The sequence below is a fragment of the Schistocerca gregaria genome, chromosome 3 (genome assembly GCF_023897955.1).
Source record: "Schistocerca gregaria isolate iqSchGreg1 chromosome 3, iqSchGreg1.2, whole genome shotgun sequence".
Lineage (NCBI taxonomy): Eukaryota > Metazoa > Arthropoda > Insecta > Orthoptera > Acrididae > Schistocerca > Schistocerca gregaria.
This window is the reverse complement of record NC_064922.1, coordinates 249,675,905-249,691,610: the sequence shown is the minus strand read 5'-3', so window position 1 is coordinate 249,691,610 and position 15,706 is coordinate 249,675,905. Positions and strand designations below refer to the sequence as shown.

General features: G+C 38.9%; 1 protein-coding gene across 1 annotated transcript in view; it reads right to left on the bottom strand.

Annotated features, from left to right (window-relative positions):
* Nucleotides 1–690: 690 nt before the first annotated feature.
* LOC126353806 (uncharacterized) overlaps nt 691–15,706 on the bottom strand; it is a 155,212-nt gene continuing 140,196 nt past the window's right edge. The window contains exon 10 of the mRNA XM_050002903.1: nt 691–1,281. Coding sequence (XP_049858860.1) covers nt 1,222–1,281 — 60 coding nt within the window. The 3' untranslated portion in view covers nt 691–1,221. The remainder of the gene's footprint in view (nt 1,282–15,706) is intronic.

Genomic DNA, 15,706 nt, shown 5'->3' with positions numbered 1-15,706 from the left:
TCTTAAACTCATTACTTCTCATCTCTCCAAGGCATGTTTGATGTTGTCAGTCACTTTGATTAATGTAGTTTTCTTAAAGCAATGTTTTTGGAAGCCTAGTTGCTGTTTACTATGGATGTCATGAATTTTTAGGTACTCTGCATGTAGTATATTAAACAATGATTAATTTGTAATGTTTAGAATGTGGCTCTTCCCTCATATGTTCTACATAACATGAATTTTGTTAACCATGTTTTTGCAACCCCCACTTGATGTCTCACAGCTTTTGCATAACTTGTGCTTCTAGGACCACAATTAAATTCAATGAACACTTGTAGACCAGATCATTTGATGAAGCAGAGACCCATGATACCTTCTCAGTTTGTCTTCCATTTATCCCCAAAAAATTCTCTTTTATAAACAATAAAAATACAAGTTCGCTCCTTTCCACAAAGAAACTCATACTTCGTCGCTTTCGGGCAAAGAACTTGTACTGAACAGATAACACAAAATTATTGCAAAAAAAAAAAAAGGACAGTGTGTGTCTGTCATAAAATTTGATCATGATTTCCATCAAAATCAATGGCAATGTATACACTTTAAAATTCTTTTTCATTGTTGACTGTTCAACTATAGCAAACAGATTTATCCCCAAAAAATGTTCTTGAAGCGAAAACTTGGTGTTGGTGTGTAAATAATAAGACAGCAATGTACTGAAAACTGTTAAGTCATTTTATTTAAAAATATCTTGAAAATATAACAAGTTATAAGTCTTTACTCTACAGCACATTCTTTCAGCTTCCTCTTTTGGTAATACACTGTGTGCTATGTCCAGATTAAAATGTTATTTAACTGACTAATAAATAAAGACACCAATATCTTTAAACATTATACTAATATTTCTTTCTGAGACACAATTAAAATTGTACTAAATACAACAATGATCAATTTGAATAGTCACAGCAACATTGGCTACTAGTGCATTTATTTAGTTCAGCAAAACAGAATTTGAATTTTTTTTTATATTGGGCCTACATGCAAATATTTTGAAATACTGGACACATCAATAGCTCATTAATTACTCTTAACACCAAAATCAAAGCTGCCTGTACATCACATAGGTACAATGAAAGTATGCACATTTTATATTTCACAAACTTTAACATTTATTAAAAGCCCTTTAGGAAGATAGAACACACCTTACAGTTTCAATGTATAATTATAAGACTTTCTGTCATTATTTCAGGCCATGTTGTCCAATGTATCAATTGCTGCCCACACGTGTCGCACTGTTAGGAACAGCTGGAAGAGAAAAAAGAAAAGAAAAAAAATTAGAAAGTCACAGAAAATCAAATCAAAAGAGAAGCCTACAAGAAAGCCACAAAATGTTTCTGGTGACATTGAAGCAAATATTGCAAAGATGTTGAGGCCCTCAGTCTCATAGTTGGCTTTTGAAACAAACTAATTACTGCAATAAAATACTTCCTCTTTTCCAAGTTCAATATATACACAAAAGCACATAACTGAACAACTAAATATGATATGACTTCTTTGTTGGAGAGAGAGCACTTCCATCATCACAGTGAATGGAACAGTTTGATATATCACATGAATGAGTGTCAGACTGACATACATGGGAAATGGAGGAGGAGGAAGGGGGAAGGGGGGGGGGGTGTACGGCACGCAACATCATCAGTGCACTTCGATCATGGCCAGGTTGTGACCACCTGCTACATAGTACAATTCATCTCTGAGGTCATGCAGCATTGGGCTTTCCACTTGATGTATTCTGAAATGTTTGTCATAAGTACATGAATTCAGGAAAAACTGTCATTGCCAGCATTAGCTTCTATCACCTGCAACATTTCATTAAAATTTTATTCGTGACTGTCAATCAGCAACTGTGGAGCATGTTTTATGAACAGAAATAGTCAGTCATCAGTTGCACAAATTTTTATTAAATTACCTTCTTGAATAGTTTCAGCAAATTAATCTGCACCCTCAGAAGATCATAGAATTAAGCTTACATCTGAAAACAATCATCAAGGCGTTTTGACTTCTTTAGGACTGATGATCAGTTTTGTTTGACTTATGTTACAGATACAAACACCCTCACTGTGCTTATATCTTCATAAGTTTTTAGGTACACTAGCGCTTGTTGCTTTTTACATACGCGAAATATTTTATGGTCAAACACTCGGTCTGCTGGTCCAAATCATCACATATCTTGTGGTTTTTTTTAATATTATACTTAAGATATGGAGTTTCTTTGTCACCATATTTTCACATTTTTTATGTTACTTTTTAACTGCTTGACAGTACTATGTAAAAATTTTAATGTAGGTACACGTATAATCTGTTTTATTACTCTACATTTATTGTTATTAATCTGCTGTTAATTGTGATACAATCCATGTAATAACTAAATTCTTATTCTATACCCATTTTTTGTAGGAGTTTGCTTGATGATTGCTTTCCGATGTTAGCTTAATTTTATGATCCTCTGAGGCGAGCAAATTAATTTGCCAAAACTAGTAAAAAAGTTAATTTAAGAAAAATTTGTGCAGCTTATGACTGATCATTTTTACTCTTAAAAAATTTGATTAAAGGTATTTCTGTTGTTTATAATGGAGTGTTACAGTCGACAGATGGGGCATAGTGAGGAGACCAATTGCCCGTACAATGCTTGAAAACAACTGGAGGGGCTCGATACAGGAAGGTCAACTATAGATCAAATATTTAGCTGGGAGAGTATTGGAATTCAGCAAACCCATTCCGACAACACTTCTAGATTACTCCAAGGGCCAAACAGCACCGTCTGACTATGGAGTACAATGTCACAGTCAGAGCATTGTTGAAGCATGGAAAAAGGTAATGTTCCAGTTGCTGACCTGGCCACAACGGATACTATGCATCTTGCCCATCCTCCACTAGAAAGCAAGCTGGCACCCAATAAGAGATTTGATGACATGCCAACCATGTCATACAGCAAACCATACTGTTCTTTATTGGCAACAGAAACTCTCTCTATCTCCAACACAGCAACCACCTTATATTCACTAAGAACTGATGAAGAAATGAGTCCACATTGTGATGAAAATGGTTCTCTGAAAAAAATAGTAGCAAGCAGCAACAGTGCTTAGTACATGTAGATAGTTTTAGTTCAGTTGTTCGATTAAGTGCTTCTATTAGAAATAGGCAGTATGTGTTTATTTGACTGTGTTAACTTCTGCTTTTTTTAATTTTTTTAATTGATTGTGTCCTCTCCCATGAACCATGGACCTTGCCGTTGGTGGGAAGGCTTGCGTGCCTCAGCGATACAGATAGCCGTACCGTAGGTGCAACCACAACGGAGGGGTATCTGTTGAGGGGCCAGACAAACGTGTGGTTCCTGAAGAGGGGCAGCAGCCTTTTCAGTAGTTGCAGGGGCAACAGTCCGGGTGATTGACTGATCTGGCCTTGTAACAATAACCAAAACAGCCTTGCTGTGCTGGAACTGCGAACGGCTGAAAGCAAGGGAAAACTACAGCCATAATTTTTCCCGAGGGCATGCAGCTTTACTGTATGAATAAATGATGATGGCATCCTCTTGGGTAAAATATTCCGGAGGTAAAATAGACCCCCATTCAGATCTCCGGGTGGGGACTACTCAAAAGGATGTCGTTATCAGGAGAAAGAATACTGGCATTCCACGGGTCGGAGCGTCGAATGTCAGATGCCTTAATCGGGCAGGTAGGTTAGAAAATTTAAAAAGGGAAATGGATAGGTTAAAGTTAGATATAGTGGGAATTAGTGAAGTTCGGTGGCAGGAGGAACAAGACTTCTGGTCAGGTGACTACAGGGTTATAAACACAAAATCAAATAAGGGTAATGCAGGAGTAGGATTAATAATGAATAGGAAAATAGGAATGCGGGTAAGCTACTACAAACAACATATTGAACGCATTATTGTGGCCAAGATAGATACGAAGCCCACACCTACTACAGTAGTACAAGTTTATATGCCAACTAGCTCTACAGATGATGAAGAAATTGAAGAAATGTACGATGAAATAAAAGAAATTATTCAGATAGTGAAGGGAGACGAAAATTTAATAGTAATGGGTGACTGGAATTCGGCAGTAGGAAAAGGGAGAGAAGGAAACGTAGTAGGTGAATATGGAATGGGGCAAAGAAATGAAAGAGGAAGCCGCCTGGTAGAATTTTGCACAGAGCACAACTTAATCGTAGGTAACACTTGGTTCAAGAATCATAAAAGAAGGCTGTATATATGGAAGAAGCCTGGGGATACTGACAGGTTTCAGATAGATTATATAATGGTAAGACAGAGATTTAGGAACCAGGTTTTAAATTGTAAGACATTTGCAGGGGCAGATGTGGACTCTGACCACAATCTGTTGGTTATGACCTGTAGATTAAAACTTAAGAAACTGCAAAAAGGTGGGAATTTAAGGAGATGGGACCTGGATAAACTAAAAGAACCAGAGATTGTACAGAGTTTCAAGGAGAGCATAAGGGAGCAATTGACAGGAATGGGGGAAAGAAATACAATAGAAGAAGAATGGGTAGCTTTGAGGCATGAAGTAGTGAAGGCAGCAGAGGATCAAGTAGGTAAAAAGACGTGGGCTAGTAGAAATCCTTGGGTAACAGAAGAAATATTGAATTTAATTGATGAAAGGAGAAAATATAAAAATGCAGTAAATGAAGCAGGCAAAAAGAAATACAAACGTCTCAAAAATGAGATCGACAGGAAGTGCAAAATGGCTAAGCAGGGATGGCTAGAGGACAAATATAAGGATGTAGAGGCTTATTTCACTAGGGGTAAGATAGATACTGCCTATAGGAAAATTAAAGAGACCTTTGGAGAAAAAAGGACCACTTGTATGAATATTAAGAGCTCAGATGGAACCCCAGTTCTAACCAAAGAAGGGAAAGCAGAAAGGTGGAAGGAGTATATAGAGGGTTTATACAAGGGCGATGTACTTGAGGACAATATTATGGAAATGGAAGAGGATGTAGATGAAGATAAAATGGGAGATATGATACTGCATGAAGAGTTTGACAGAGCACTGAAAGACCTGAGTCGAAACAAGGCCCCGGGAGTAGACAACATTCCATTGGAACTACTGATGGCCTTGGGAGAGCCAGTCCTGACAAAACTCTACCATCTGGTGAGCAAGATGTATGAGACAGGCGAAATACTCTCAGACTTCAAGAAGAATATAATAATTCCAATCCCAAAGAAAGCTGGTGTTGACAGATGTGAATATTACCGAACTATCAGTTTAATAAGTCACAGCTGCAAAATACTAACACTAATTTGTTACAGACGAATGGAAAAACTAGTAGAAGCCAACCTCAGGGAAGATCAGTTTGGATTTCGTAGAAATGTTGGAACACGTGAGGCAATTCTGACCCTACGACTTATCTTAGAAGCTAGATCAAGGAAGGGCAAACCTACGGTTCTAGCATTTGTAGACTTAGAGAAAGCTTTTGACAATGTTGACTGGAATACTCTCTTTCAAATTCTGAAGGTGGCAGGGGTAAAATACAGGGAGCGAAAAGCTATTTACAATTGGTACAGAAACCAAGTGGCAGTTATAAGAGTCTAGGGGCATGAAAGGGAAGCAGTGGTTGGGAAGGGAGTGAGACAGGGTTGTAGTCTATCCCCGATGTTATTCAATCTGTATATTGAGCAAGCAGTGAAGGAAACAAAAGAAAAATTCGGAGTAGGTATTAAAGTCCATGGAGAAGAAATAAAAACTTTGAGGTTCGTCGATGACATTGTAATTCTGTCAGAGACAGCAACGGACTTGGAAGAGCAGTTGAACGGAATGGATAGTGTCTTGAAAGGAGGATATAAGATGACCAACAACAAAAGCAAAACGAGGATAATGGAATGTAGTTGAATAAAGTCGGGTGATGCTGCGGGAATTAGCTTAGGAAGTGAGACACTTAAAGTAGTAAAGGAGTTTTGCTATTTGGGGAGCAAAATAACTGATGATGGTCGAAGTAGAGAGGATATTAAATGTAGACTGGCAATGGCAAGGATAGCGTTTCTGAAGAAGAGAAGTTTGTTAACATCGAGTATAGATTTAAGTGTCAGGAAGTCATTTCTGAAAGTATTTGTATGGAGTGTAGCCATGTATGGAAGTGAATCATGGACGATAAATAGTTTGGACAAGAAGAGAATAGAAGCTTTCGAAATGTGGTGCTACAGAAGAATGCTGAAGATTAGATGGGTAGATCACATAACTAATGAGGAAGTATTGAATCGGATTGGGGAGGAGAGAAGTTTGTGGCACAACTTGACCAGAAGAAGGGATCGGTTGGTAGGGCATGTTCTGAGGCATCAAGGGATCACCAATTTAGTATTGGAGGGCAGCGTGGAGGGTAAAAATCGTAGAGGGAGACCAAGAGATGACTACACTAAGCAGATTCAGAAGGATGTAGGTTGCAGTAGGTACTGGGAGATGAAGCAGCTTGCACAGGATAGAGTAGCATGGAGAGCTCCATCAAATCAGTTTCAGGACTGAAGACCACAACAACAACAACAACAACAATGATTGGGTATTTTCCAAGTATTACTGTCACATGAACCAACTTTGTAATGTAGGTTCATGCCATCCCTAGAGCTACTGTTACATGAAAAGGTTTGACTTTGTGAATACTGAAAGTCAGCAGAGGTCTAGATGCTAACCAGTGGGCAGTAGCAAGCAGCAGGACTTAGTCTGCATAGATCATTTCCAGAACATGAGGCAGAAAAAGAATAGATAAAAGTATGAACTGCTGATAATTAACAATCAAGATGTGTATATGCTCACAAGTTATGAGAAGATATTAGACAAGTGGTGTTAATATTTTGAGCAGTTGCTGTAAGCTGAGATTAGGGCATGAAAACTGTGGAAGTCACTGAGGACACTGTGAGAGCTGCAATTAGAAAATTATATAACAGGAAGGACCCCAGTGATACTGCAGAGATACTGAAGGCAGGAGGAAAAATCTTTGCATAGAGCACTATATAATCTCATCCAATGAATGTGGAGCTGCATAGAAATTCCACACAATACAATATTATCTGTAATTATTCCAACAAATTGGGGGGGATAGCAAAAGGGACTGTAACAACAACAACAACAACAACAACAACAACAGAGGGATATTACAGCTGAGTGTGCCATACAAATTCTTCTTTGCTCTTTATGACAGATAAATTAAAATTGTTGACTGAAAAGATGGTTGGGAACTATGAAGAAGGGTTTCACAGAACAGCTCAACTACAGATAAATTATCTGGCTGGGAGAGCACTGGAATTCAACAGGCTGACTCTGACAATATTTACACATTATTCCAAGCGATCCACACTGAGGTGATACATGTCATGGAATACCTCCTACTAATGTGTAGGACCTCTCTTTGCATGGCATAGTGCAGCAAATGGAAACAGCATGGGTACAAGAAGTCCCCAGAGGTCCCCTGGAGAAATACTGAGCCATGCTGTGTCTATAGCCATCCATAATTGCAAAAGTGTTGTTGGTGCAGGATTTTGTGCACAAAATGACCCCTTGATTATGTCCCATAAATGTTTGATGAGATTCATGTCGGGTGATCTGTGTGGCCAAATCATTCACTCCAATTGTCCAGGATGTTCTTCAAACCAATTGCAAATGGTTATTACCCAGTGACCTGTTTAGGAACAAGAAGACCACGAATTGCTGCAAATGGTCTCCAAGTAGCCGAATACGATCATTTCCAGTCAATGATCAGTTCAAGTGCACCAGAGGAGCCAGTCCATGCCATGTAAACACAGCCACCATCAGCTTGCACACTGCCTGCTGACAACTTGTGTCCATGGCTTCATGGTGTCTGCACCACACTCAAAAACCACCACCAGCTTTTACCAACTGAAATTGGGACTCATCTGACAGGGCCAAAGTTTTCCAATTATTTGGGGTCCAACCAATATGGTCACCAGGACAGGAGAGGCACTGCAGGTGATGTCATACTGCTTACCTCAGGCATTCACATTGGATGTCCGCTGCCATAGCCAATTAATGCCAAATTTCACTGTACTGTCATAAGGGATAGACTTGTCGTAAGTCTTACATTGATTTCTGTGGTTGTTTCATACAGTGTAGCTTGTCTGTCAACACTGACAACTACTCAATCATTAAGTGAAGGTTGGTGGCTACTGCATTCTCTGTGGTGAGAGGAAATGTCTGAAATTTGGTATTCTTAGCACATTCTTAACTCTCTGGATCTGGGAAAATTGAATTTCCAACCGATTTCTGAAATGGAATGTCCCATGCGCCTAGCTCGAACTACCATTCCACATTCAAAGTCTCTTAAGTACCGCCGTGTACCCAAAAGCACGTTGGACACCTTTTCACACGCATCACATCAGTAAAAAAACGACACCTCCACCTATACTCTGGCCTTTTTATACCTTGTATCTGCATATTTTCATATTGCTATCCCATAATCTTGTCACCTCAGTGTAATATTGTCCACATGCTGAAAGTGTACAACATCCTTGAGGAAAGTGGGGTACCAAGGAAATTAGTGGGCACAGGGAGAGCATGTAGAGACAAGAGAGTAGGTGAAACAAAAAGAAGAGATATCTGGGGGAGTTAAATATACAAGGACACAACTGAATTACAGACATTGGCTGTGAGTGGGCATTAATGTAAATCAATGTGGAAATTTGAAAATTTATGCCAGACAGACACCACATATCTATAAACACATAAAGCGGTTTGGTATAAAGTCAAACTATTTCACCCATATTATTTAACATGGTGCTTGAGTGAGTCATACAAGAAATGAGCAGTGATGACAAAGGTGCTAATGTTGATGATTGCAGCCTGGCATAGTAAAAACCACAATGATGAAGACAGTGAAGGACCTAGCTCAGAATACAAGCAAAGCCAGTCTCATAATCAGTGGTGAGGAGAAGAATGTGATAAGTCATATCCTGAGCAGCAGGGCAAAGGGCCCCATTCAAGCCGAAGAGCTGTGTGTGGCTAAAGGCATGGCTAGACAAAATGTAACGTGCTGGAACTGCCTTGGCAGTGATAGGAGGCAACTCTGTTGCACCATGCTACATGTGCAAACTACTAATGAGGTTCCAGCCATTTCCACAGCATGACAACTGATGCAGCAACAGCAGCTGTTACAGCCAGCTGCTCTTGCCTGTGTGACGTCCCTTGTTGCTGTACACACAGGCCATCCACTATGGCATGATCCGCTCTGGCAGTCCGCATTCTGTTTGGCCAGGCCAGGCCTTACATTAAAAAGCTTCTTAACTTGGCATTTGGTTTAACAACCCCAGAAATTCAAAGCTGGATGTAAAACAACTTGTTATTAATTAATCCAAAATATACTTCAACATGAAAAAGATAATGACATCACATACACTCTGTGACAAAACCAAACTCAAAGCATTTACAGCAAGAATAGTTCCAGTGATGTTACATGAAACAGAAACCGTCTGTTCCACAAGGGTGGATGTTGAGAAACTCTTGAAGAAAGTCTTTGGTGCAGAGAAAAAGGAGGAACCACAAGAATTATATGAATTGATGTTGCAGTCAAACACTCTCCAGCAAATCTGGCTTGCAGACCTTACCACAGTGAAGCAAACCCAGATCTGGTGGGAAGTCCTGAAGGAACACTACTATTAGGCAGACACAGAAACCAATGAAGGGGTGAAATCATGAGAGGCCTACATCAGATGGGAGTTGAGTCATACAGGATGTGAACAGTTCACAAGTGCGGTCACTGGAAGCAGATTGCAAGGTTGGCACATGAACCTCAAGTTTGATGAACACTGGGTAAGTACACAAACAAGCAAGTAAGTTTCCAGAATGAGATTTTCACTCTGCAGTGAAGTGTGTGCTGCTATGAAACTTTCTGGCAGATTAAAACTGTGTGCCAGACCGAGACTCGAACTCAGGACATTTGCCTTTTGCGGGCAAGTGCTCTACCAACTGAGCTACACAAGCATGACTCACGCCCCGTCCTCACTGGCAGAAGTAAAGCTGTGAGGACGGGGCGTGGGTCGTGCTTGTGTAGCTCAGTTGGTAGAGCACTTGCCCGCGAAAGGCAAAGGTCCCGAGTTCGAGTCTCAGTCCGACACACAGTTTTAATCTGCCAGGAAGTTTCAAGCAAGTAAGTGTTCATATATTTTATGTACATTAGTGTCATGTGATCCTAGTAGCACACACCAGTTCAGGTAGCTTTAGCCACAATTGTTGCCTCAGTTTTTTTGGCCGTTCAGACATCACAGCTTTAGATCCTTTTAGTTCTTTAACATATTTAATTAGATCTATTTAGTAGTAAAATATGCCTTGGAACTGTGCTTTACATATACAGATACAAGGGGACTCTGTCACAGTCCAAAAACAAGTAAAAACTGCACACTGGATATGGTCCACAAGCTTCAGACTACTGCTCAGGGCTGTAGCAGTGATGTGATCTCTTAGGCAATAGCTGTGGCACATCTCATGCCATACCCATCATTTGATAACCTTAAAGTTGCTGTGCCTCCCAAAGTATTTGATCAGGACAGTTTGTCTTGTGAGTAGGAGAGTGAATGTCAGACAGTGGTGGATGAAGTTGGTGACCATGCCATAGTGATAGGGAGTAATTTCTATCTACCGCCTACAGACTGGGAGATGCATCCTTTCAGAATGAGAGATAGGGACAAAGAGTCTTGTGACACTATACTAAATGTACCATACTTACCCAATTATAAGATGAGGTTTTTCCGAAATTCACCATTTGAAAAATACAGGGTCATCTTATATTCGCAAATTAAACTACTACTGCCAAGGTTAATGTTTTTACATTGTTTGCTTGAGTATGTAGGAATGGCATTCATTAAACAATTTGAAAAGGGAAGGACTGGGCAAATGAACAGCTTTGCATTCAAACAGCTTGAAGATTTCCTAATATGCCAAAGTGATTTATACAGTACTGATGTTCCTCAAACTATCACGCCACATTTGACTCGTGCTGCATTAGTGCAAGGTATATGTGAGAAACTATAAACTAACCACTGCAACAATCTATTGCTCTGCCTAAAATTTTGTAATCTTTTGAAACATAGGAGGAAATAGCACTAAACTGTATCATTTTACAGACTGTTGTTGAATCTGAACAGGTTTGCAATGAAAGTTCTCATAATGTATGGATACATCTACAAACATTAACATCACTTTTTAAGTGAAGGTAACATTCAAAAGTGGCTATATTGTCCAAAAAACAGTACTTGATTTTGAATCCAGATCACTATGTTGTTTGATTATGAGAGAATGTATTGATTTATTAAGCAAGTTGCAAATGAGAAATCTGATCACTGTTCATGTATCAGAATACCAGGTAAAAATATTATCATCTTTTGATCAGCTGTAGAGCATGATGGTGACATTTAGATGACAGACGAAGGAAAATTAATCCAGAATGAAATGTCTAATAAATGAAATCATTCATATTAAACTGACTGTAATTCTTGCAGGGAACTATTGCAATGGCAAGACCTGTCGTGGAGATAGTGCCAACAGACATCAGTAGATCATGGGACAGGCGGAAGTTCAAGAATTGGACTAAATTGTGATTGCGATCTTTTATTTATGTATTCATTGCTGTTGCTACATATGACTTGCGCACTAGAAGATAGTGCAGTCTGTGTTTCATAGTTGCTCAAGCACAGAGCTATAGAAGGATTGGAGGGGGATAATGTTACCAGCTTGGCTGAGAACTAGTGGGATGGCGGGAGGGAATTAGTGAGCAGGCATAAATTACACCATGTTGCCAACCATTGGAATGTATAATGTGTACTCTGGCCTTTTAGGAACAGCTACCAGATTTAAACTGCAGTTTGCCAGCATCCATTTGTGGATGGAATTTAATTGACTTTAAAATTGGACAAATACTGAACTGTAGTATTCATTTCTGCATGAGACAATAAAAGTCTAGACAGGGATTAGTGGTGTACTTACATATTTTTTGCGCATGTTGTCAAAGCTCACTGTGATGTTTGACAGGAACAAAAGAGGGTGTGTCAGCTGTTATTTCTACACTACCAATGAGAGAGCAGTAGGCAGACGATATGTTTGGAAGCATGTGACAGAGTAAAATTCTCAGATCAGTATAGAAGCAAAATCCAATATGTATTTGGATAAAAACATCTGTGTTCTCAGGTCCCACAGCAACAGCCACTTCATGAATTGCGAAATATTCAGAAGAAACAGCCAAATATTTGTGACAACAAGAACATAAATTTCACAGCTGTGCCATTATTATTATTATTATTATTATTATTATTATTATTACTATTATTATTATTACTATTATTATTAAAAATACTCACACCATAGATGAGTTAGTAAGTGAAAAAAGTAGAAAAAATAGTCCACAAATTAACGTAAACCATTTCTTTTTGATTATTTTATTTCTCCTTGTTTTATCATAATGTAGACAACCAAAAAATTGCATAAATTTAGAATAAGTTAACTTTTTAGACAGGTACTTTATGTCAATAAAACAGTTTATAATTTTGTATATTAAAACAAAGATTCCAAGACTTACCAAGCGGGAAAGCGCCGGCAGACAGGCACAATGAACAAAACACACAAACACACACACAGAATTACTAGCTTTCGCAACCGATGGTTGCTTCTTCAGGAAGGAGAGGGAAAGACGAAAGGATGTGGGTTTTAAGGGAGAGGGTAAGGAGTCAATCCAATCCCGGGAGCGGAAAGACTTCCCTTAGGGGGAAAAAAAAGGACAGGTGTACACACACACACACACACACACACACACACACACACACATATCCATCCGCACATACAAGACACAAGCAGACCAACGAAAAGAGAAAGAAAGATGATAGAGAAGATTTCGAAATGCAACAGAGACAATTAGGGAAGTCTGCTTGTGTCTGTGTATGTGCGGAAGGGTGTGTGTGTGTGTGTGTGTGTGTGTGTGTGTGTGTGTGTGTGCGTGCGTGCGAGTGTACACCTATCCTTTTTTTCCCCCTAAGGGAAGTCTTTCCGCTCCCGCGATTGGATTGACTCCTTACCCTCTCCCTTAAAACCCACATCCTTTCGTCTTTCCCTCTCCTTCCTGAAGAAGCAACCATCAGTTGCGAAAGCTAGTAATTCTGTGTGTGTGTTTGTGTGTTTTGTTCATTGTGCCTGTCTGCCGGCGCTTTCCCACTTGGTAAGTCTTGGAATCTTTGTTTTTAATATATTTTTCCCATGTGGAAGTTTCTTTCTATTTTAGTTTATAATTTTGATTAGTCATATATTTAAAACAAATTTTTCTCAAGAAGCCTCTTGAGAAAAAAAGGGGGTTGTCTTATAATCAGGATCATCTTATATTCAGGTAAATATGGTATTTTCTGAAAATTATTTGGAGCAGTTGATGAGCATTCCACCTATGAGGAAACCTTGTTGGATGTTCTGGCAATAACTTTTTCATTAAGTGATGACAAGGTTATTGTAGCATTAAATGTGAACATTTCAGATTAAGCTTGGCCTTCTTTGTTATAAATATCAACTGAAAATGCAAATTGTGTAACCAGTTCCATTTATTATATTACATTTTCTGGAGGGTTATACCTCCATCATCAAGTAGATTTATCTTAATTAATAAAGCATTGATGTATGTACGGTCCGTAGCATTGTCTTTCCATGGTCGCAGATTTGTTTTCAGTTGTATTTACATCACAAACAGTTTCTATACACTGAGCTATGTAATTATGGCACATTATCAGAGTTACACTGAAGAATAGGCCCACAAAATTCAGCAATTTTATTAACAAACTGACACACTCCACTGAAAATTTGTACTTTTATTTATCTCCAAAGGAATTGCAAAGTGGAAAAATTCATCAGAATTTCAAGCACATATGGAACGCAAATTTAACAGCTAATACATCATCACAAATTGCACTAAGTATTTTTATTAACTCCTACAGAACTGTGCCATACCACAAAAAATGTATAGAGGAGTTACCACACAGCCATCAGTGAAGGACAAATCATAGACCTTGCTTCCATCAACGAACAGCATTCTAAGCCACATTGTTCGGAAGGTGCCATGCCTAGATGCCAGCATCCTTACAGATGTCTCTTGAGGAACATCTGAACACCAGTGTCCGCGAGCAAGGTCACCCTTCAATGAAACTGGAAACAGATCCACCCATGTTGGTCCTGCCAACCGCCATCCCTGCCACCAACAGGGAATGACCAGTTGACACGGCCAAAAATACAGCACCAATGACACCACTCCTATTCATTGTACACGGACAGCCAACAGCACCTTAACTTTACAACTGCTTAACTTACTCCCATGCCTGAACAACCTTATGAAAACCCTGTATGTTCATGCTTCTGTAACTCCCACCCATAGGTTGGCCTATCATTGGAATCAAGATCAAGATCAAGATGCTGCTAAAGCCAACTTATACAAAAGTCATTGGTTTGATGAAATTACATTTTCCTGGAAACATACGAGAATCAACTTTATCTTTGATATGGATAGAAGCTGAAGTAATAAATTAAAATTTGTGCTAATGCCAAATGGGCAGAGTGCATAAATTGATGTTTGTGTTAGGGAGAGCATTGGACTAGGGTAATCTGTACAGCTGTGTGAGCCACAATGGCATGATGGTGCAGTGGTTAGCACATCTGCCTTGTAAGCAGGATGCCTGGGTTCAAGCACCAGCCTTGGCCCCAATTTTATTTCTTTACTTCAGCTTCTATCCTTATTAAACAAAAGTAATTGTTTGAACAGTTACACTACAGTCACCATGACCAACAAAATCCCATCTCATCAATGGACTGACAGCTCAACACTGCTTCTTCAATGAAACCCAGCACAAACCAAGGCATTATATTATGCTGTGTGTCCATTTCAGTGGGGAACTATGCTATATTGATAGATAATGACAAAACCAATCATGTAGCAATGAAGATGACAATCCTGGTGGTATTGCAGCAAAGACCACATGACTAGTGACTGCAATTACAGAGTAGTATTAAATTCCTCAACTGCTGTTGCTATTATGGGCAGTGCTTGTATTACAGATTATACATGGACTTTGATTCTGGATCACTCTACATTATTCTACTGAGCAGTTTTTACTATGATTGTAGAATAAATAACACTCAAGATAATGCAAATATCAAATACATTCTCAAAATATGAGTACAGGTTCAGGGCCGTGGGACTTGATGGGTCACAGAAAAAAAGAAAGTAAGTTTAGAATTTAATGTAACACCAACAAACCTTGCTAAGAAACATATATTAAATACTGTGAATATTTCTGCAAAATCTAGATTTTTTGAGATACTGATGACTTTTTGTGAATTATTACATTAAAGGGGAGAAGAAATTCTGAAGCACATGCAGTAACTTCACACAGTTAAAGAAATTTTGTGCTGTTCAAGGTGTACAGAGGCACTTGCATGGATAGTATCTTTTGGGACTTTCCATGTATACTACTAACAGAGGCAGCAATTATTATGAAATATTCAGCAATGTTGTAGCGGACAATGTTAATGAGATTTGCTAAACTATACAGTCAAAGATTCCCAGACTGTGATAAACCCTGTGGTCAGCTATGAGTGTTTCAGCACTGCCATTAAAGAACAGCACTATGAAATGGCAATGAAGGCAAAATGCCAGTCACAACTTTGCACTGAAATTCATGGAAAGTATA